At 33.7% G+C, this 24,024-nt stretch overlaps 1 protein-coding gene across 7 annotated transcripts in view; it reads left to right on the top strand.

Annotated features, from left to right (window-relative positions):
- The window catches only part of CENPK (centromere protein K), a 71,893-nt gene that overhangs the window by 14,127 nt on the left and 33,742 nt on the right, over window positions 1–24,024 (top strand). For all 7 annotated transcript variants that reach the window (XR_002339607.1, XM_021076785.1, XM_021076786.1 and 4 more), the window contains exons 5-9: window positions 4,345–4,391; window positions 14,540–14,622; window positions 14,726–14,824; window positions 15,160–15,286; window positions 21,393–21,446. Coding sequence is in view for 6 of the 7 variants with exons in the window: in XM_021076785.1 (XP_020932444.1) it covers window positions 4,345–4,391; window positions 14,540–14,622; window positions 14,726–14,824; window positions 15,160–15,286; window positions 21,393–21,446 (410 nt within the window). In the remaining variant the exon portion in view is untranslated. The remainder of the gene's footprint in view (window positions 1–4,344; window positions 4,392–14,539; window positions 14,623–14,725; window positions 14,825–15,159; window positions 15,287–21,392; window positions 21,447–24,024) is intronic.

Genomic DNA, 24,024 nt, shown 5'->3' with positions numbered 1-24,024 from the left:
ATTTAATGATCACAAGAATTCAAGATCCATTTAGCCTTCTTGAAATTGCCTAAATTCCATTGCTATTAGAAGTCACCTTGTTTTTCTTTTATTTTTTAAACACATTTTATGCTTATTTATTATTATAGATGAATGTATTTGTCTCACATTAGAGTATGGTAATCTTGATTATGGAGCCTTAATTATAGCTATCATCTTTTCCTCATAGTCATTGTTTTATATGCTTAGTAGAAACTGTAAATTGTTTCTTAATAAATGAAACTTACCTCATGGAAAAAATAAAATTATTTTAGATACTTACTAACATAAGAGCCACATAGATTTTAAGTTGCCTTTGACCTGTCCAACTGAGGCCAATTATATTTTTGCCTTTAGCTGAGAAATAGAAGTTGGCTTAAAAATTCATAGTTAGAATACTCAACTAGGAGATGTTTTTCTGTTACGAAAGCCTGCATTTCTTTGTGCCAATATATGTCTATATTTAATCTTCCATATGGATTGAAACCTCTTTTTTCATATATGTCTCCCTTCTCCTGCCCCTCTGTCTCCTTTCTTATAGGCACCCCCCACCCCAACTTCCTGTCTAAATTTCCTTCCCATTCTCTATTCCAATTATTGGGATTCTTTTCCGCATATTCTCTTCCTAAACAATTTTATCTGCATTCTTAATTTAAACTACTATATTCATAACAGTGTCTATAATTGTTTTATGTCTTCCCCACCACCTAGTAGTCTTTAATTTCAGTACTTCTGATAGGTATGTATATGTAATTGTGATTCTAATTTGCGTTAAACTCTTATCTTATTATCTCTTCTAGCATTATACTGAGCATCTCAAGTATTGCTTGCTCAATACTCTGGTGTTAAAATGTTGGTTTTCTCCAGTTGACTGTGTTTAGTTCTTTTTGCTTCTTACTCTGTATGCCTTTTCAACATTATATTTTCTGCTCTGTTGTTATATGTTATATCTGTATGAATGATTTTTATATCAGTTTGCTAGGGCTACATGGACTCAGTTGCTTAAACAACAGAAGTTTATTTTCTTACAGTTCTGGAAGCTAGAAGTACAAGATCAAGGTGTTAGCAGGTTTGGTTTCTTCTGAGGCCTCTTGGCTAATAGATTGCCATCTTCTTCCTGTATCTTCACGTGGTCATTCATCTATTTTCTGTTTTGTTTAAGCACGCCATTCATAAGGCCTAGAACCCACCCTGAAGACCTCATTTTAACTTAATTATCTCTTTAAAGATCCATTCCCAATACAGTCATATTTGGATGTATTGTAGATCAGGACATCAAAATACAAATTTGGGTGGGGTGGGAGAGGATGGGAGGATAGGCAGAAGTTACACAGTTTCCATAACAACTTTGAAATCTGTATCTCCAAAACAGGATTCTCCATAATATCACATATGTATTTGTCTAACTTCTAGACTTCTTTTCCAAATAATTCTACAGATGTTTCAGACTTGTGAACTGATCTCCATTCCCTGACCCATTGAATAGAATCTCTTTGATCTATATAAGTCTTTCTAAATTATTCAAGATTTTTCCTATTTCACATATAGCTAGTCATTAAATATTGAGCCTTATGCCACAGATTTACTTTAGGCCTTTATCACCAATCCACTAGTTTATTATTATAGACTTTTTACATCTTGATCAAGATTTTTAAAAGTTAATTATAGAAATTTTCAAAGTTAAAACTGAGGGTTCTGCTTTGTTGTTTTGCATGTGTATTATCTAGCTTTCCCAGTACCATTTATTGAGGAAACTCTTCTCTCCCTCATTGCATTGTCTTGTACCCTTCTCAAAAGTCAACTGATTGTACAGTGAGGATTTTTATTTCTGGCCTCTCTATTCTATTGTGTTGATCTATATGTCTGCCTCTGTGCCAGTAGCACATTGTTTTGATTATTGTAGCTTTGTAGCAAGTTGAAATTAGGAAGTGTGAGACCTCTACCTTTGTTCTTTTTCAAGATTATTTTGGCTGTTTGGAGTCCCTTGAGAGTCCACGTGAATTTTAGGATGGATTTTTCTATTTCTACAAACATCATTTTCTATTTCTAAAAAATATCATTGGGGAGTTCTTTTGTGGTGCAGCAGGTTAAGGAGTCTGGCAATGTCACTGCAATGGCTTGGGTTGCTGCTGTATTGCAAGTTTGATCCCTGGCCCAGGAATTTTCAAATGCAGCTGGTGTGGCAAAAAACCCACCAAAATACCAAATGTTATTAGTATTTTGATAGCAATTACATTGAATCTGTGCATCGTTTTGGGTGGTATTTACATTGTAATAATACTAAGTCTTAATCCTTGAACATGAGATTTTTTTTTCCTGAATGCTGGCCTGCCTTTAGTTTCTTTTGGCATTTTGTGGTTTTCAGCATACAAGTTTTTTGCCTCATAAAATAAATTTACTCTTAAATATTTTATTCTTTTTGATGCTGTATGTCTGGAAATTTTTAATTTTTATTTTTCTTATTATCATCATTCCTTACATACACACCTTATGCTGTTAACATAAAATACACTGTTGGTCAAATACCCACCTTATAGGGTTGCAAATTTCATAAGCTACCCCACTGGAAAGATTTTTTTAAATCTTTATATTCTTAGTGCCTGCCATGTTATATTGGTTGAAATAATTGTGTGAATGAACATTGAACTGCTACTTTTGGTCAACTCAGCAAGAGGGAGATTTTTAACTTTATGTTCTTAGAATCCTTTTCATTGTATAGCTATCCTAGGGCTGCCTATAATTAGTTCTATTACAGGGCTTATGAAGCACATAGCTTTTTCCTGTTAGAAACCCTCTATAGTGGCAAAATGACTTGGAAAGTTTTCAGCAGCATATCATTTGAGAAATTTTAAATAGCACTTTATTTGGAAAGATAAACTTTACTTTTCTAAGTATGAGTTGAACTCTTCTGGAGTTCTCACTATGATGCAGTGGGTTAAGAATCTGGTATTGTTACAGCAGTGGTGCAGGTCACAGCTGTGGCTTAGATTTTAGTCCCTGGTCTTGGAACTTCCATTTGCCATGCGTGTGGCCAAAAAAAAAAAAAAAAAAAAAAGTTGAACTTTTTAAAGTATAAAGATTTGATTTTACATGTATACACCATGCTATACAGTAGAAAAAAAATTGTGTTGGGGAAATAACAATAAAAAAAATTTTTAAAAAAGATTTGATTTTGCTGTACAAAATTGAAATGAAATATTAGGTTATACTCATTAAGCTGGCAAAAATTTTAGCAGAGTTTATAATATCTTTTGCTGTTTCTTTTTCATTGCTCCTCAAAAATTTTTAAAAAAGCATCTAACATTCTGTTTCAAAATTCAAAATTCACATTTCCTTCTGTGAAATTAAATTTCTTGGAATCTATCCCACAGAAATGAAAGCACCAATATATAAAGACATAAATAAAAGAATATTTCCTGAATCTTTTTCTTATGTGTGAAGCTAAATACTAGATACCAAGTTAGTTCTCAACCAATAATGAAATCAATACATATGGTATATTCACCATGTGGAATATCATGCAGTGGTGTAGAATTGTGAAAGGACTTATACCAGATGAATAGATAGGATTTTCTTGGGTTTTGTGAAAATGAGAATAAGGTATATGAGGCGTTTCTGTTGTGGCTCAGCGGTAATGAACCTGACTAAGATCCATGAGGATGTGGGTTCAATCCCTGGCCTTGATCAATGGGTTAAGGATCTCGCATTGCCATGAGTTGTGTAGGTAACAGATGTGGCTCGGATCTTGCATTGCTGTGGCTGTGGCATAGGCCGGCAGCTGTAACTCCAATTTGACCCCTAGCCTGGGAAATTCCATATGTTGCAGGTGTGGCCCTAAAAAGGAAAAAAAATGAGCAGAAGATCTAAGGTATATGATATGATCCCATTCTTGTAAAACCAGCAATGACCCTGGTCAGCAAAATTAATAACCATTGTAGGTATATGTTCAAGTATGTGTGTACTAATGTATATGTGTATGTATGTATAGAATCAAATCACCACAGAGGGAAATATTTAAGGAACACACTGTATATTATTAATTTTGTTTTTGTTTTTGATGGTTGGGACAATAGAATAAGAAAAGAAAAAGGCACCAAAAACAAAATGCATAAATATCACATCTGTCTAAAATTATATATGAGTTGGGTATATATGTAACGATATTAAATAAAAGGAATTTCATAAAAACTGTACATATCTTATAAAATATTCTGTAATATATAAATGGAAAGGGAAAGGGATATTTTAGAAACCACAAAATCACATTGTTGCTATTTTATGATTAACTAAGCATATCTAAAATTTTGGTTTATTTTGTTCCTATAGTGATTCCATTGAATGAAGAAGTTCTGGTAACATTGGGAAAAGAAGAGGTAAGTCACTTAATGAATTTGGAGCAACCCAAAATAATTTATAACTATAAGTAAATTGGATAAGTTCTTTGCATAGCAAGTACAATGAAACCACTTTAAAACTGTATTAACTATGTTTTATTGCAAAGAATATTTGAGAGGATTTAAGTTTTGAATACTGTGTGTAAACCTTGTATTTAATTTTCTGTTGATTAAATGCTTCATAATAAAAAGTTAAGCATCGTTAAATGATCATCACATACATCTGTCCTCCTCAAAGCTTAACATAAATGTCAATAAAAGAGTTCACATGTGGCTCAGTGATAATGAACCTGACTAGTATCCAGGAGGAAACAGGTTTAATTCCTGGCCTTCCTCAGTGGGTTAATAATCTGGTGTTGCAGTGAGCTGCAGTGTAGGTCACAGACATGGTTCGGGTATGGCATTGCTGTGGCTGTGGTGTAGGCTGACAGCTGCAGCTCCAATTTGACCCCTAGCTGGGGAACTCCCATGTGCTGTGGGTGTGTCCCTTAAAAGAAAAAGAAGTCAGTAAAGATATTTGTAAAGTGTCAGTTTACTAGTTCAAAGTATAGGAGAGATGATAGAAGCAATGGAGAATTTTGTAGAGCATGGACATAGATAAGTATCTGTGTTCCTAAGGCAGAAATAAGAAAGACAAGTAGATTATCTACCCTACAGAATGGCTTTGGATTTTAAGGAACCTGGTACTTCAGAATTCAAGAGTCAAGTATGGAGCTAAAATAAGAAGATTGCTTTAAAGTAAGAACAGGCTACTAGACCTCTCTCTCGCTTTATTTTGTAATCAAGCAATTAACTTTTACTCACATACCTGAAAACTAGAGAAATATGGTATCGAGACATTAAGCTATTGAGGCTCTGGACTCAGAGTCCAGGTTGGGTGTATAGTAGGGGTAGCGTGAGGTCAGAAGTCTGGAAGCTCAAGTTAACATCTCTATACTGAGTGGTGGAACTGCCAACTCCTTCCCCGATCTATTTCCAGGAGCCCTACAGTCTGGTATAAAAGTAGTCTCAGGCTGGAGGTAAAATAATCTTTGGAATTTTTAAACGGCCCTAGGAAAAATAAAGTCTCTAAGTATTAATGTATGGAGCTTCCCAGTGAAAAGCAGGATGGCTGTAGCTCAAAAAGGTCTGTTTATAAACATTTTGTTTTTGAGCTTTAAATGTAAATGGCCAACTTTTATTCAACATTATATTGGAGTTCCTAATCACAGCAATCAGACAAGAAACAGAAATAAAAGAAGTAAGATTGTCACTGTTTGTAGATGACATGATGGTGTATATAGAAAATCCTAAAGGCACTACCCCAAAACTGCTGGAGCTCATTAGTGAATTTGGTAAAGATGCAAGATACAAAATTAATATACAGAAATATATTGCATTCATGTACATTAATAGCAAACCATCAGAAAGAGAAATTAAGGAAATAATCACATTTACCATCACATCAAAAATAATAAAATACCTAGGAATAACCCACCTTAGAAGGTTTTCTGTACTTAGAAAATTGTACGACGCTGATGAAAGAAATTGAAGATGACACAAACAGATAGAAAGATTTACCATCTTCTTAGATTGAAAGACTCAGTATCATTACCATATTACCCAAGGCAATCTACAGATTCATTGTGATCCCTATCACAGTACCAGCGGCATTTTTCACACAACCAGAACAAATAATTTTAAAATTTGTATGGAAACACAAAAGACCCCAAATAGCCAAAGCAATTTTAAGAAAGAACAAAGCTGGAAGAATCACACTCTCTGCCTTCAGACTATACTACAAAGCTTCAGTCATCAAGACATGTGGTACTGGCACAAAACCGACACAGATGGAAGAACAGAAGCGAGAGCCTGTAAATAAACCCATGCACTTATGGTCAGTTAATCTATGACAAAGGAAGCTTAAGGAAAAGACACTGTCTTCAATAACTGGTGCTGGAAAAACTGGACAGCTACCTGTACAAGAGTGAAATAAGATCATTCTCTAACACCATATATAAAGTGGATGAAAGACCTAAATGTAAGACTGGAAACCATAAAACGCCTAGGGAAAATATAGGCAAAATACTCTAACATAAATCAGAGCAATATTTTTTTGGATCTGTTTCCTAAAACAGAGGAAATAAAAGCAAAAATATAATTGGGACCTAATTAAACTTAAAAGATTTTTCCCAGGGAAGGAAACCATCAACAAAATGAGAAGACAACCTACTGAATGGGAGAAAACATTTGCAAATGATATAGACTGAGACAGGGTTAATATCCAACATAGATAAACAGCTCGTACAACTGAACATCAAAAAAAAAAAAACAAAAACAAAAAACCAAGCTGATTAAAAAGTAGACAGGAGACTTGAACAGACCTTTTCCCAAAGCGGCATGCAGATTGCCAGCAGGCACATGAAAAGGTTCACATGTTGATGATCATCAGGGAAATGCAGATCAAAACCGCGCTGTGATACCACCTTACACTTGGTGGGAAAGTTGGTGGAAAAGTAAATTGGTGTAGCCTTTGTGGAAAACAGTTTCTCAAAAAACTAAAAATAGAACTCCCATTTGACTCAGAAATTCTACTCCTGGGTCTATATCCACAAAAACCAAAATCACTAAGTCAAAAAGATACATGCACCTTAATGTTCATAGCAGCATTATTTATAGATGTTAAGATATGAAGCTACCTAAGTGTCTAACAAATGAATGGATAAAAAAGATGTGGTATATATAAATAATAGAACACTACTCAGCCGTAAGAAAGAATGAAATTTTGCCTTTATAGAACCATGAATGGACTTGGAGAGGGTTATGCTAAGTGAAAGAAATCAGAGAAATGATATGATATCACTGTATAGTATCACTTAAATGTGGGCTCTAAAAAATACAACAAACTAGTTATTATAATAAAAGGAAGCAGAACTCACAGTTATAGAGAACTAGTGGTTATCCATGGGAAGAGGGGGAGGGAGGGGCAATCAGAGGCAATTAAAAGGTACAAGCAGTTAGGTATAAATTAAGCTACAATGCTATTTTGTATAGCAGAATATAGTCAATATTTTATACTAAGTATAAAGAGAATATAATCTATAAAACTTGTAAATCACTGTATTATATACCTGTAACATACAATATTGTACATTTGCTATACTTTTAAGTTAAAAAAATGTAAATGGTTAGCTAATGATCATTGACATTTTTAAATACCTACAAATGGAAAGGCAGAAACCCAAAACAATTGACATGATGAACCTCAGGATATAGAGACAATTCAAGGAACAAAGAGAATTTAATAAAATATCTTTGGAGAGTTAAAAAAAATTTTTGAGTCCTCAAAGTAACAGAATGCCAACTTAAAAAAAAAGTACCATTTTTTACATTCTCTAGAATGGCTGTAATCACAAAACAGATAATAACAGGTGTTGGTAAAGATGAGAGATTAAAACACTTTCTTCTACACTGCTAGTGGGATTGTAAAAGGATGCAGCCACTTCAGAAAATGGTCTAATAGTTTCTCAAAAGGTGAAAGAATTACTATTTGAACCAGCAGTTTCACTCTTAGGTATATACCGAAGAGAAATGAAAATACGTGTGTGTGGCCATGCAAAAACTTACGTGTAGAATGTTCATGGCAATATTTTTCTTAATGACCAGAAAGAGAAAACAACCCAATGTGCATCAACTGATGAAAGGATAAATAAAATGTGATATAACTATACAGTGGCATATTAGTTGTCAATAAAAAGAAATACTTATATAAGCTCTATAATATGTATATTCCTTGAAAACATTATGCTAAATGAAATAATCCATTCACAAAGGATCACATATTATACGATTTCATTTATATGAAATGTCCATAATAGGCAAATGTATAAAGATAGAAAGTAGATTGTTATTTGGTGATTAAGAGTGGGTGATTGGAGAGGAAATAGTGAGTGACTATTAGATACTACTCGATACTGCTACCAAGTTTCCTTTTGGGATGATAAGAATGACCTAAAATTGATTGTGCTGATGTTTGTACTTCTCTATAAATATACTAAAATTATTGAATTATATCCTTTAAATGGATGAATTGTGTGGTATGTTAGTTACGTCTCAATAAAGCTGTTATTTTTCAGAACGGAGCAATCAGAGAATAAGAAAGCCCTTCTAAATGAAAACATGATAGCTGAAATAAATAGAAAAAGATTGGTAATTATAGTCTTAGAAATCTAGAAAGTAGATTAGGAAGGGGGAAAAAAAGAAAATTAGAATCATGGAGGTTAAGAACACCCAAGTATCAACTCAGAAGTATAGCATATGATCAGCAGAAATTTCAAAGTAGAAAAAAAAATGGAAGGGAAGAAATAGTAAATAATACATGACCATTTTCCCAAAATGAAAGATAATGAGTCTTCTCCACATTGTAAAGGTTCACATTATTTTTAATATCGTGAATTTAAAACAATACATAGCATGATAATCCATCATTATTTTCCCTTTGGTAGCAGCCCTTATGCTAATAACTGTAGTTTGGACTGGCCAAAATCCAGACTTGTTGCAGTGGCAGGGTCTGCCTCAACACTACTTTCATTTTAAATGTTACAGATAAAAATAACAAAAAGTTTGAATATTTAGCTTGTTTCTCATTATTTTTCATTCTCTTATGCATCCAGTGAGCCAACTTTATGAGAATTTTTTTGTTACTTCTAAATTTCATTGGTAATTTCTACCTATAGTAATTGATCACAGTGCAGCTATTATCTTTTTTTGTCTTTTTTTTTTTAGCTATTTCTTGGGCCGCTCCCGCGGCATATGGAGGTTCCCAGATTAGGGGTGGAATCGGAGCTGTAGCCACAGGCCTACGCCAGAGCCACAGCAACGCGGGATCCGAGCCGTGTCTGCAACCTACACCACAGCTCACGGCAACGCCAAATCGTTAACCCACTAAGCAAGGGCAGGGACTGAACCCGCAACCTCATGGTTCCTAGTCGGATTCGTTAACCACTGCGCCACGGCGGGAACTCCGCAGCTATTATCTTATACCTTAGTTGACTCAGTAGCCATCAGGCATCAGTGATTCATCATCCCCTGCCTCATCATCCTCTTTTCCCAAAGAGCGCTTTCACCATGTTTGAGCAGCCAGGTCATTATAGCAGATCCCACTCTGATGCCAACTGTGTTGAGGTTTCCCCCAAGACCACTCTCAGATTCAGTGATCCACTAGATGGACTGACAGGATAAAAGAGCTATTATATTCATGGCTATGGTTTATTGTGAGAGGACACAAATTAAAATGAGACAAGGGAAAACACATATGAGCCAAGCTTTATGGGAGTCTTTTCCTAGTAGACTTGCATAGGTGCATTTACTTCTCCCTACAACTGTGTGTGACAATATGTACAAAGTATTGTCAAATAGGAAAATTACCTGACCCTTGTTGTCCAGGGTTTCAGGAGTTAGTCACTGTGCATGCAGGGCCTCTGTGACTGACCCTAGCTACTCAGATGCCAGCCTCCCAGAGCAAAAATGCATTCACCATGAATCACATAGTTAGAATGAACTCTCTAATCAAACTGGTACTAATTAGCAAGGCTCCAGCCATAAAAAAACACCTTAATCAGAAAGAATATTCCATGATTTCATTGAATATTCCATGGTTCTGTGCCTGGAACCCTGCCTCATCTTCTGTTCCTGCCAGACCCTTTGGCTACCATCCTACCACCCTGGTGTCTGGAAGCTCTTGCTTTGCCAGACTGGGATGGTGGCAGAGGGGTGCTGCTTTTCCTGTTGCACTGAACTGTACATATGTTAATAGTACAAATCCAGTGCTACGTTTTTATAATTGTAATTAAACTTTATTCTACAAAAAAAAAAAAAAAGAACTGCTGCTCTAGGAATCTACCAAGGACCACTCCTAAAGATAGGTCCTTCCTCATAATGTGCAGAATTTGTGCAGCCTTAGTCTGCTGAGTTAACTCTTTCCTGCACGTCTTTTTATTCTTTAACAAGTGTCTTTTGAAGAGTTTTCTTTTCTAGTTTGGTTAACTCCATTTTATCAAGTTTTCTTTTAAGGTTTGTGTTCAAATATAAGAAATACTTGCTCAATCTAAGGTCACAACGATTTTCTTGCCCTTTTTTTTTTTTTTTTTTAGAAATTTTAATGTTTCAAGTTTCATATTTATATCTGTGATCCACTTAATATTTACATGTGGAATAAATCATTGATAAAGGTTTATTTTTTTATATGGATACTAATTGTTATAGTGCAAATTATTGAAAAAAATCTTTTTTCTTTTGAATTTCCTTTACACATGTATTGAAAATTGATCACACATATATGGCTCTATTTCTAGACTTTCCATTTGTTCACCATCTATGTTGTGGATGTTTTTCTTTTTTCTGTGTTTTTTCTCTCTTTAGGTGAATAATATGTTGTTTTGTTTACTGAAGCTTTGTAATGTCTTGAAATTAAGTTGTATGAGTTCATTTTGTTCTTTACTAAAATTGTTTCATATTTTCATATAAATAAGAATTGGCTTGCCATTCTATCTCATAAATATGCTAACTGGAATTTTGACCAAGATTGCCCTGAGTTTATAGTTTATATTGAGGAGAAGTGACATCTCCTGTGTATTGAGTCTCAATCCAGATCCATGAGCACCGTATGATCTCTGCCTTTACTTAGGTCTCCATTTATTTGTTTTTTTAGGAATTTATCTCACCAATGTTTTGATCAACAGACTAAAGATAAAAAGCATTTGATCATCTCAATGAATTCAGAAAGAATAAGTGACAAAATTCAATATTAATTTGTAATTCAAAAAAAACATAAATTATAATAGAAGTGTACAGGTCTGTATATGTTTTGTCACATTCATTCCTTAAGCATTTCATGTTTTTGATGCTATTGAAATGGTATTCTTTTTTTTTTGTTAGGACTCCACCCACGGCATATGGAGGTTAGGGGTCTAATTGGAGCTGTTGCTGCTGCCCTACACCAGAACCACAGCAACGCCAGATCCGAGTGGCATCTGTGACCTACATCACAGCTCACCACAATGCGGTATCTTAACCTACTGGGCCAGGCCAGGGATCAAACCCACAACCTCATAGTTCCTAGTTGCATTCGTTTCCGCTGCATGGCGGGAACTCCTAAAACGGTGTTCTTTTAATATTTCAATTTCCGATTATCTAGTGCTGGTGCATACAAATAAATTGATATTTGTATATTGATCTTATATCTAGTGAGCATGATAAACCACTTTATTCTAGTAGCTTTTTTATAGATTCTTTAGCATTTTCTATAAAGCTAGTCATGCCATCTGAGAGCAAAGGCAGTTTTACTTACTCCTTTCCATCTGAATGCTTTTTATGTCTTTTTCTTGGCTTATTGTACTTTCCTAGAATATTTAATAAAATATTGAATAAAGGTGAGGAGAATGAATTTTTGCCTTGTTCCTGGTCTTAGTGGATAGCTTTTGCTCCTTTATACCATTAATTGAGATAGTAGGTTTTTCATAGATGCCATTAATGAAGTTGAGAAAATTACCTTTTACTAGCATTTATGAAATCTTTTTGAGATTATGAATTAATACTGAATTTTGTCACTTATTACTTCTGAATTCTTTGAGAAGATGAATTTTTTCTTTTTAGTTTGTCGGTACAGTAAATGTCACTGATATTTCAAAACTGATTTCAACTGTTAATTAACTTTGTTCCTAAGAAAAACCCCACATTTCTGTAATGTATGGATCTTTTTAATTTATTGATGGATTTAATTTGCTAAAATTTTATTAAGATTTATGTGTCTGTTTTTTTTGAGAGATACTGGTCTGCGCTTTTCTTGTGACATCTTTTTCGGGCTTTAGTATCTGTACAAATACTAGGCTTATAGAATGATTTCAGAGGTACTTTCTCTTCAAAAGAATTTGTATAGAATCAGTATTACTTATTCCTTAAATGTTGGTTAGAATTTATAGGTAAAGCCATCTGAGCCTGTTTTGTGTGTGTGTGTTTGTGGGGAGGATGTTAAACTAAAAATTCAGTTTCTTTACAGCTAGTCATGTTTTCTATTTTTCTCTGAATGAGCTTTGGTAGTTTATGACTTTCAAAGAGTTTGTTCATGTCATCTAATTTGTCAAGTTTTTTGACATAAAATTGTTGATAGCATTTTCCCATTACTCTTTTAATGTTTGTGGTAATGCTACCTCCCTCATTCCTGATGTTGGTAATTTGCATCCTTTGAGGTCCTTTAATTAGTGTGGGTAATTAACCTTCTCAAAGAATTGGCTTTGGGTTTCATCAGTTTTCTATTTTTCTTTTTGTTTTTCTGTTTCATTGATTTGAATTTTTTATCATTTTTTCTTCAGCTTAGTTTTGGTTTTATTTTCTCTTTTTCTAGTTTCGTGGAAGCAGAGGTCATTAATTTGAGGGCTTTCTTTTTTCTGCACTTGATCTTAGCCAAAAGGCTGAGAAGTGACTGAGAGTTTTCTTTTTTCTAACATAGGCTGTTAGTGATGTAAATTCTCATCTGAGTACTTCTTTTGCTTTATCCTAGAAAATTTAATTCTGTTTTTATTTTCGGGCAGTTCATAATAATTTATTTTCCTATTGATTGTGTCTTTGACTCATGAAGTATTTGTTTTATTTAAAACTTTTTTTGAAGTATGGTTGATTTACAATGTTGTCTTATACTGTAAAGTGATTCAATTATGCATATGTATATATCCATTCCCATATAGGTTATCACAGAATATTGAGTAGATTTCCCTGCACATGACCCATAGATTATTTTGAAGTATCCAAATATTTGTTGTGAGCCACAGGAAAGTCCTGAAGTATCCAAATATTTGTACATTTTTGCAGGTGCCTTTCTATTATTGATTTTTACTTTAATCTCATTGGATGATATTTAATGTAAGAGCAATATGGTTGCATTAAAATCTACATACTTGATTTTTCTTTACTTGTCATACCTTTTCTCCGTTTCTGTTTTCCTCTCTTCTCATTTCCTTGGACTAATTGTGTATTTACTAGAAAAAGTTCAGTTTATTGTAATCCCCTATAGCCACACCGTCCACTTTTATGTTCCTTAAATACTTCCAGCATATTTTTGCCTCAGGTCCTTTGTATTTAAAACTGCCTTTGCTAAAACATTCTTTTTGCCTTCTGTCTTTGGTGCTAAACTGTTAGTTAACCTTATCTGAGAGCTCCTTCCATATCATACGACCTGAAAGAGCCATCCCTGCTCCTCATTTCTGTACTCTCATTTTGACCTATTTTTACTTCTTGGTGCTTATACTTTTCTGAACTTATGAATTTGTTTGTTTGGATTCCCCTCTTTGTTCTGTTCACCTTTGCATCCTGGACTCCTTCAACAACACCCGGTAGTCAACAACTGATCAATAGATGTTTGTTAAATGAGCGATACTCATTTGTGTCTGTTTTGTATAGTCTTTTTAGAAATGAAATCTAATATGCCTGATTACTGAAAATTCACCATTAAATTGCCTTTCAGTATGAAAATAAAACTTATTGCTCGAAACCGCTTATATTTTTAGGAGTTCCTGCTATGACAACAGTGGGTTAAGAATCTGACTGCAGCAGTTCAGCTCACCTCAGAGGCATGGTTTTAATCCCTGGCCCAGTGTAGTGAGTTAAAGAATCCTGCATTGCTGCAGCTGCAGGTCATATTCAGTCCCTGGACCAGGAAATTCCATATGCTGTGGGTGCAGCTGTTAAAAAAACAAAAAACCGAAAATGAGCTCTTATATATTTATTTTTTATTTCTTTTATTATTTTTGTTGTTGTTGTTTTAGGGCCGCACCTGCGGCACCCACACTGCAGCTCACCACCACACCAGATCCTTAACCCACTGAGCAAGGTCAGGGATCGAACCCACGTCCTCATGGATATTAGTCAGGTTCATTACCGCTGAGCCACAATGGGAACTCTGATATTTTTAAATTTTGCAATGAAATATTACAAAGAGCTTAGTACTTGCTCTATATTATGCTTTCAAAGACTTTCTGCTAGACTCTGATTTCTGGCTGTATATCCTAGACAACATGTAAATTTCACTGACATTCAGAGATGTGACTGTTCATAAATTAAAGACTGAGCAATTGATTTTAATTATTTTGTTCTAGTTCCAAAAATTGAGACATGATCTTGAATTGGTACTATCTACTATTAAGTCAAAGAATGAAAAGTTAAAAGAAGATTTGGAAAGGTATATTTATATTATAATTACCATTAATTGTTGGTTGAGATATATTGAATTGGCATTAGTGTTTTATTTGACTATTGTTTATTTTGTTTTCCCATGTTTAAAGGGAGCAAAAATGGCTGGATGAACAGCAACAGATATTGGAATCTCTTAATGTAGTACACAGTGAATTGAAACAGCAGGTCGTGACATTTTCTGAATCAAGGTATTGATTTTGTGTTCTAGGTTTTCAAAATAGAGGAAATTATTTTCTTTTTTAATGTTACATGAAATAGATAAATGAAAAGAAGGTAAATATTACCAGAAATTGTGAGCCTTACCTTGACTTTTGCCAAAGTTAGGTAACAAAATCTTTTATGAATAATTTGACTTTCAGTGTTCCTACTGTTAAATAGAGACTTTCTCATAAAGCTAGTTATTTGGTTTAAGCAAATGAAGTTTGGATAAGGATTTTGGTCAATTTTATGAGTAACCAGTTATATATACTTAAGTGTTTTATCAGTGAAATAATTGTCTTAAATTTTTAAAACCATTTTTTAGAGTCTTTAATGAGTTGAAAACGAAAATGCGTGATATAAAAGAATATAAGGAGAAACTCTTGGTTACCTTGGGTGAGTTTCTAGAAGACCATTTTCCTCTGCCTGATAGAAGTGTTAAAAAGAAAAAGGTAAGTTTTAGAGAAGACATTTATGTAGGTATTCACATATGAAATTGTTTTAGATAGGATCAAATGTAAATTTTCTGATAAATTTTTACATGTTTATTATATATTTCAATACACACACAAAAAGGTACATGTGCAGAAATATTGTATCATCACATTATATTTATTGAAAAGAAGTAATCTAGTTATTCAATAAAATAGGATTAAATACACTTTTTTTACATTGTATCCATATGATGGGGGAAAATGCAGCTTTACAAAATACTGTGTTGAACACCATCAAAGGACTTTATGAAATGCTCACAAATTATTGTTAGAGGATAAAACCCGGATGATTAAATTGTGTAAGTCTAATTCATACCAAAAAATGTAATAGTGTTGCCAAAAAGTATCTAGGCAAGGATTGTAGGTGAGATTTGTTTTCGTTTTCATTTTCGCTGTTTTCCAAATTTTTCATGAGTAACATGTATAACTTTTAAAATCAGGAGTTCTCATTGTGGCTCGGTGTTGATAACCCCAACTAGTATCCATGAGGATTCTGGTTTGATCCCTAGTGCTGCTCAGTGGGTTAAGAATCCAGCGTTGCCATGAGATGAAGTGTAGGTTGCAGGCTTGGCTCTGATCTGCCATTGCTTTGGTGTAGGTTAGCAGCTGCAGGTCTGATTCGACCCCTAGCCTGGGAACTTCCATATGCCATGGGGTGCAGCCCTAAAAAATAAAAAAATAATAAAATCAAATAAAATCAGAAGATAACTTGTTATTTAAGGTAAATTATTGAGTATTTTAATAGTATTTATGGAATAAATCTTTTCCACAGAGGCAAATAAAGGTTTTATTGGGTGACGGAAGATTGGAAACACTTTAATTCCTTTTTTATTATTATTAATTTTTTGTCTTTTTAGGTCCATACCTGCGGCATATTGAGGTTCCCAGGATAAGGGTCAAATCAGAGCTGTAGCTGTGGGCCCATGCCACAACCACAGCAATGCAGGTCCAAGCTGCATCTGTGACCTACACCACAGCTCACAGCAGCACCAGATCCTTAATCCACTGAGTAAGGCTAGGGATTGAACCTGCGTCTTCATGGATGCTAGTCAGATTCATTTTTACTGAGCACAACGGGAAATCCTTTAATTCCTTTAAAAAAACAGTATAGGGTATATATACATATAATTTGTGGAAGTGGAATAGCCATTGAAACTGGTACCAGAGTGATCTTTCTACAGATAAACATATTTAATTATTTAATCATGTATTTAAAACATATATTGCAGTCATTTTTCAACATAAAACTTTTGATGACGACCTCTGGGATGACTATAAACTCCTTAATGAATTTATATTTGGAGTTCTTCTATCTCTTTAGCCTCCTTTCCAACCATTTTTTATCTGTCTCTTGCATGAGTCTCTTCAACCATTCTACTATAGTTCTAGCAAATAAGGAATGATCTGTCACTTTTTTGTGCCTTATACATTCTGTTCTCTCTGGTAACAACAATTCCTCTCTGGTCAGGGTAGTAAATTCCTTCCTAAAGCAGTTCATACATCATCTTTTGTGTGAAGCACTGCATGAAGGTGTCATTTTATTAGCATTTAAATTACTACATGATTTTGTAGTAAACATTTTTGTCCCTCTCTCTATTCACCCACCACACACTGAGCTCCATGGTGTATTTAACTCATCTTTGTTAGCTCCACTATCTTGCATATCTTTTATAAGACCTTTGAGTTCATGGTTTTTTGTTTGTTTGTTTTGCCTTTTCTAGGGCCGCTTCTTTGGCATATGGAGGTTCCCAGGCTAGGGGTCTAATCGGAGCTGTAGCCACCGGCCTATGCCAGAGCCACAGCAACACGGGATCCAAACCATGTCTGCAACCTACACTACAGCTCATGGCAACGCCAGATCCTTAACCACTGAGCAAGGCCAGGGATCGAACCCACAAACTCATGGTTCCTAGTCAGGTTCGTTAACCACTGCACCATGACGGGAACTCCCGAGTTCATGTTTTTTGAATGATTGTGAGCATACTAGAAAAAGAAGAAAAAGCTGTTTGTTTTCTTATAATTTGTGTTTTTCTATTCTTCCCTTTCTACTTTGTAACTGTCAGTAGGCTTTACATTTATTATGGACTATTTCTCCTATTCTGTCCATTGTTATTTGTATCCCTTAGTCATTTCTGAAATTATTGACAGCCTTCTGTTAACTATTTCATTAAATTCATGATCCCTTTGAGTTCCGTGGTGGCTCAGCAGGTTAGTGATCCAGCATTGTCATTGCTGTGGTGCGAGTTTGATCCTTGGCCCAGGAACTACCACATGCTGTGGGTATAGCCAAAATAAAATTTGTGATATCTTACGTCTTAATGATTATAATCTGTTACATAACCCAATGACTTATTTTCTGATTGCAGTCTCTTTTTTAACTTTTTTCTTAACCTATTAAGATTCTCTCCTAATAGAACCAAAAGTTTGACTCATTCTTAAAAGGAAGCATTGATTACCAGAAGCCATCATGGGTTCATTAAATTGTATTGGATAAGCTCACTTTAAAAAAAAATAAAGTCTATTAAATAAAGTTTATACATGTTACAAAAAGATAGGTTACTTGCCCTCTCTCTCTCTCTGTCAAGCAATGATACTGAATGTATTGGTGGACTCAAGCTGCTATAATATAACAATAATACCAAAAACTAGATTGCTTAAACAAAGAAATGTATTTTTTCACAATTTAGGATACCAAAATCCAAGGTAAAGGTGCCATCAGTATTGTTTTTTGCTGAGGCCTTTCTTCCTGGTTGTGGTTCCCTGCCTTCTTGCTGAGACCTCACATGGCTTTTTCTATTTTTTGAGTTTAGAGAGAGCATTCTGGTGTTTCTTCCTTGTCTTAAAAGGGCCAGTCCAGTTGGATTAGGGCCCTACCTTTATGATTGCATATAACCTTAATTACCATTTTAAAGGCTCTACTTCCAAATACAGTCACATTGGGGATTAGGATTTCAGCATAAGAACTTTGGAAGGCACGATTTTGTCTATAACACTTCACTTTATAATTCAAAGATGTATACTAAAAAGAAACAACCAGACTCCCTCCACCAGATCATTAACATTAGGTGAATGTTATTTGAGACGTCTTCCTTAATACATACATATGTAGAAACATAAATGGACTGATGATAGGGTGAATCAATGTAATTTTGTACATGCTAATATAAAATATTTTTAGATTAATTTTACTTATGTTTGATAGACAAATGAGTGAAGTTGAATTCAGATAAATAAATATTTTTTTGCTTCAAGTGATTTATTGGTTCCCTGATATGAAAAATAAGAAAATTAACATTCTTCCCTCTATGCCCTCATTCTACTTGTTTTATTTATTTTAACTTTGGCAGGTTTATAGCGGTTATATTGTGTTCTGATACCATCATTTATATATATGTTAGTCTTTATTGTACATTGTGTTGGATTCAATGCTTATCATTTTTTACCATTCATTTTTTAGTTTTTAAGTTTAATCCATTATTTGATATGATGGGTTTCTTTGACAGTAATTTCTTCAAAAAGAATTCCAGGGTATTTTATTTTTTGAATTCTTAAATGCTGAACACATTGTTTCCTTTATACCTGAAGGCTTAACTTTGGCACAATTTTTTAAAACCTCAGACTTGAGGTCTTGTTGCTGGAAGAGTTCTTTGTTTTGTTTTTGTTGTTTGTTTGCTTTTTTGCTTTTTAGGGCTGCACCCACAGCATATGGAGGTTCCCAGACTAGGGGTCGAATTGGAGCTACAGGTGCAGCTGCTGACTTATGCTACAGCCACAGCAACACAGGAACTGAGCTGTGTCTGCGACCTACACCATAGCTCATGGCAACGATGGATCCTTAACCCACTGAGCAAGACCAGGGATCAAACCCACAACCTCTGGGTTACTAGTTGGATTCATTTCCGCTGTGCCACAGCAGGAACTCCTCTTTATCTTTGAATTTCAGTAACTTAACAGGGTTATGTTGGTCATTCAATATCATATTTGCTTTGAAGATGATATATTGTTTCCAGGGGTAGATTTATGTCACATTTCATTTCATGGCAATTTTATTTTATTGTTTTTATATTGTTTTTCATATCCTTATGTTGGAACAGTTTTCATTATATTTTTCCTCTGCATTTTCTTTGATTGTCTCAAACCTTTATATATTAATCTGTGCCTTGCTGTGTATTTATCAGTTCTATAATTGTATTTGCTTTCATCGCTAGTGAATCATATGCTACTTTTTATCACTTTTTCATTTAGAAAGATAGTAGAGGACAGGAGATTTTGAGAACCCACGTTATGTCTTTACTCAGGAGTCAATTTTTTTTTGTCAGGCTTATTTTATAAAACGTTCCAAGGACTCAGTAGTAATCTTTGACTATTGTCAGGAAAGTATTAGATGTCAGTATAGTAGGAGACCTTGCAGTTAATTGAATGTTTGAACTAAAATGCTGCTGATTAGATTTAGTATTATCCTGGAAGATTTCTAGTAATTTCCCTTAGAACCTTGTCCTATTGAACAATTTTTTTTTTTGTCTTTTGGCTTTTTAGGGCCCCACCCACAGCATATGGAGGTTCCCAGGGTAGGGTTCAAATTAGAGTTGTAGCTGCCAGCCTACAGCACAGCCACAGCAACTTGGGATCTGAGCAGCATCTGTGACCTGCACCACAGCTCATGGCAACACTGGACCCTTAACCCACTGAGCAAGGCCAGGGATCAAACCTGCATCCTCATGGATACCAGTCGGGTTCATTAACCACTGAGCCACGATGGGAACTCTCTGTTGAACATTTTTAACAGTAATTTGGATAACGAGGTAGAAGACATGGTCATCAAAGTTTACAAATGATATGAAATTGAGAAGATTAGTTCGTAAATATATTAGATGACAGAATTAGAACTGTATTTTTTAACCGGCCTAGGTAAAATAAGATAGTCCAGATAAAAGAGGATGATATTTAGTGGAGGTAGACAGGCTGTCTTTCTTGGGTTTAAAACATTAAGGAATGAAGGAGATGTAGCTTAGGTAGATGTAATGAAGGAGACTTCAGCACTTCAGATGATAGTATTCTCAGAACGAGGTCAACAGGGTGAAATAGATGTCTAAAAGCTAATGCAATCTTAAACTTAATAAAATCCCATCATCCATGTGTATGGAAGTGAGTCTTTTCATCTTTGGTTTTTGAATCACATCTGTATCATTGTGGAGAATGGATTTTTTTTTTTTTTCCCACTGTACAGCAAGGGGATCAAGTTATCCTTACATGTGTACATTACATTTACATTTTTTTCCCCCACCCTTTATTCTGTTGCAGCATGAGTATCTAGACATAGTTCTCAGTGCTACTCAGCAGGATCTCCTTGTAAATCTATTCTAAGTTGTGTCTGAGAATGGATTTTTTTAAAAAGGCAAATTAGAGCACTTTCAGAGAACAACCATAACATTAAGAGGTAGTAATAATTGAAGAAACTCATGCTGATTAACGTGGAGAAGACATGGACCTCATAATGACTGTCTTCAAATATTTGAGGAACTCTTGGATGGAATTAGAATGAGGTTTATTCTCTGTAATTCCAAGAAAAAAGAACTAGTGAGTTAACATTAGGAACTCTCAAGAACTATGAAAAGACTAACAGGTCTCTCTGGGAAGCAAGTTTCCTGTCCTGAAGCTGTATTAACACAGTCTGTAATATTATTTGTTTGGGATATTTTTAATGGGAGGGTTCAAACATTAGGCTTTCTTTTATATGAGTATGTATAATATATGTAATATAATTTATCCATTATATATTTATAGATAGATAGTCTGAATTGTATCTTATGGTAATTGCAAAAGGTATCTGTCTTAGAAGGTGTTTCAATTGTATTTTTATGAGCCCTACTGTTTAGTATAAGCAGGTTGTTTACTTTCAGAATTCTTTTAAAATGATCGAATTGTATATGTTTGGTTTTAGTATATCTTGACCATTGCAATTGAGAAATATTAATTTTTAAAATTTTGTAGTAAATATAATCTAATATTCTGCCGTTGACAGAATTGAAATGTTAATTCTTTGTTATTCACACTTCTCTCAAAGAAAAACACTCAAGAATCAATGGCACAACTGATAACACTGCATGAAATCTTAGAGGTAAGTGTTTTGTGTAATTGTTTTGCTTGAAGATGTCTCTTAATTAGTGATTTGTGAATATTTATACATAGGCTTGAAAAGAAAAAATGCTGCTTTAGTTCTTAAGGTATACACTAATTTTTATTAAATATATTTATCTTTAGTATAAAATTAGTTTTATTTTTTATGTAGAACTAGAAAGAATATTACTATTTTTAAAAAGAAGTTGAAATTGTCATATTCCCAAGATTAATATTTTAAGAAAATTTTTATGATGTTAATTAGTATCTACACAGTGAAACCCTATGCTCTTATATTGATATAATCTTTAGTTGGCAACTCTGTGTTCTCTTTAAAATATTTCATTGAGTTTAAGGATTCTTTCCATAAAGTTGCAGAAATTCATGTACAAGTTTTCCTTAAATAATATCAGCTTCTTTTTTTCATAATGTAAGGACCGAATAATTTCAACTTTTACTTGACATTACCTTTTTTTAAAAAAGAAAACAAATATCTTTGACCTTTTTAAAAAAAGATTTTGAACTTCAGCCAAATTATCAAATATATTCAATACTTTAAATCTTTTTTTTTTCTTTTTTTGGCCACCCTGTGGCATATGGTGTTCCTGGGCCATACTGGGTCAGATCTGAGCCACAGTTGTGACCTGTGCTACAACTGTGGCAACACTGGATCCTTTAACCCACTGCACTGGGCCAGGGATTGAACCTGTCACTGCAGAGATGGCTCCAGTCCCATTGCACCACAGCAGGAACTCTTTAAATACTTTAAATCTTGATATGATAATCCATTGCAAATTGAGTAGAGAGGAAGGTAAAATAGTCTACGAATAGGTAGTTAACAATGTGACTTTTGAAAATTATTGTTAAGTTTAGAATAAAGTGATTTAAAAAAACTTGTTTCATTGTAGTTTTATGAATTGAATGCTGAAGTCTCTCGCTAAGTGGTTTTTGTACCTCAGTATATCTTAATACTATAGTATTGCTTTGAAAAACAATCACAAATATTTGTTAGATTTGGCATTAGAATCTTTTAACAATTTCTATTTATTCCAGTACTAATATTTCTCATGGATGACTTAATTTTTTAAAAAAATAAATTTGTCTTATATGTTGCAAATATTGATGGTTCTTAACTGGGAAATAATATGGGTAATTTTTGAACAGTGTATTATTGGATACCATTTAAAACTTAGAAACCATTTTTGTCTTCAGGTCTTGATAAAAGTGACTAAAATTTAAACTTCAGTAAATAATGAAACAATATACATATTTGTTTTAAAGTAGAATTTCTAGCATTTAATTGTTTCTGGCATCTACTAGATGTAATTGAAGTGAAAAGTAAGAAAGATTTTAAATTATTTTAAAATAAGCAATTGCTCTAAAGTAGGAATAATATTTAATTATTTTATTATCATATCTAAAAGAAATGAGACCACAGCTTTTTTTTTCCTGTAGGATGTGGTACTTGAAATAACTAAAGTTAATGAGAGATGACATTTTATTTCAAGAATTGAGATGTTGATACTATGAAATGTGATTGAGTTGAGAGCTTTATAGTTTAATTTCTATTGAACTTTGTATTTGTATAAATTGTATTTTCTTTTTCTGTGTTTCTTAAAATAATATCTTTAAAATGTTGGTCTGGCAATTCAGAGATAAGTCATCTAATCCATGATCTGCCACTAATTATGTACCCCTTGAGAAATCTTTTAACCTTTCTGGATTCAGGTTTTGTAATTTGTGGAAGCACTATGTAGGAGATGTGGAGGTAGAGTAATAACTGATATATTTAGCATTTTTCATTCCAAAGAAAATTCCAAAGAAAATTATACTCATAGAATATAAGTGTTCAAAGAATTTTAAGTGTATTTCCTAAACTTTTCTAATGCCAGTGAATTTGAAAAAGACAGGTGATTCTCAGTGTACATTAGCGGTCTTTCTGCAGCTTGTTAAACCATAGAAACCTGTTTCTTAAGACTCAGCATCTTTACAGAGCCCAGTTCCTTGGCATTTGGGAAATGTATTAGTCATATAATTTACGATAGTTACTCAGAACTTCTCAATTTGTAGTTGTAACACTAAGAAATCAAATATATTTATGATTGATTTGAAGGAAATGATGATAGAGTTGTTGTTTTGAAGATTTATCAGATGAATAGGTATTTTGGGGTGGGGAGAGAAGGGTTGGTGATTTCTCCTTCCCTCAAATATTAAGACATACCTGTTGTTTTTTGAACTTTGTGTGTATTCTGCTGAGTATCTGTGTTTTCTATTTTTATTTTTAAAAAATGTTATAACCAAACTTCTAATACAAACAAGTTATTAATCCTAAGAGAAGTGGGAGAATTGTAAATGCCTTTTAACCCCTTTTTAGGAAATGTTTTAAAAGTTAAGATTGGAGATTTATTTTAAAGCTATTTCCATTCACTAATATTTGTAGTTTTTTAAAAAATACAGTCAGTTATTTAAGTTAGCGCATAGAAACTATGATATAAACAATTATTCAAAGAGAAAAAAGATCAACATTATTCGGTAAAAAAAAACCTTAATGTTTTATTATAGCTCTATCAGTTTTTTTC

The sequence above is a fragment of the Sus scrofa genome, chromosome 16, assembly GCF_000003025.6.
Source record: "Sus scrofa isolate TJ Tabasco breed Duroc chromosome 16, Sscrofa11.1, whole genome shotgun sequence".
Taxonomy (NCBI): Eukaryota; Metazoa; Chordata; class Mammalia; order Artiodactyla; family Suidae; genus Sus; species Sus scrofa.
The sequence above is the reverse complement of the archived record's forward strand: the minus strand, read 5'-3'. Positions and strand labels throughout refer to the sequence as shown.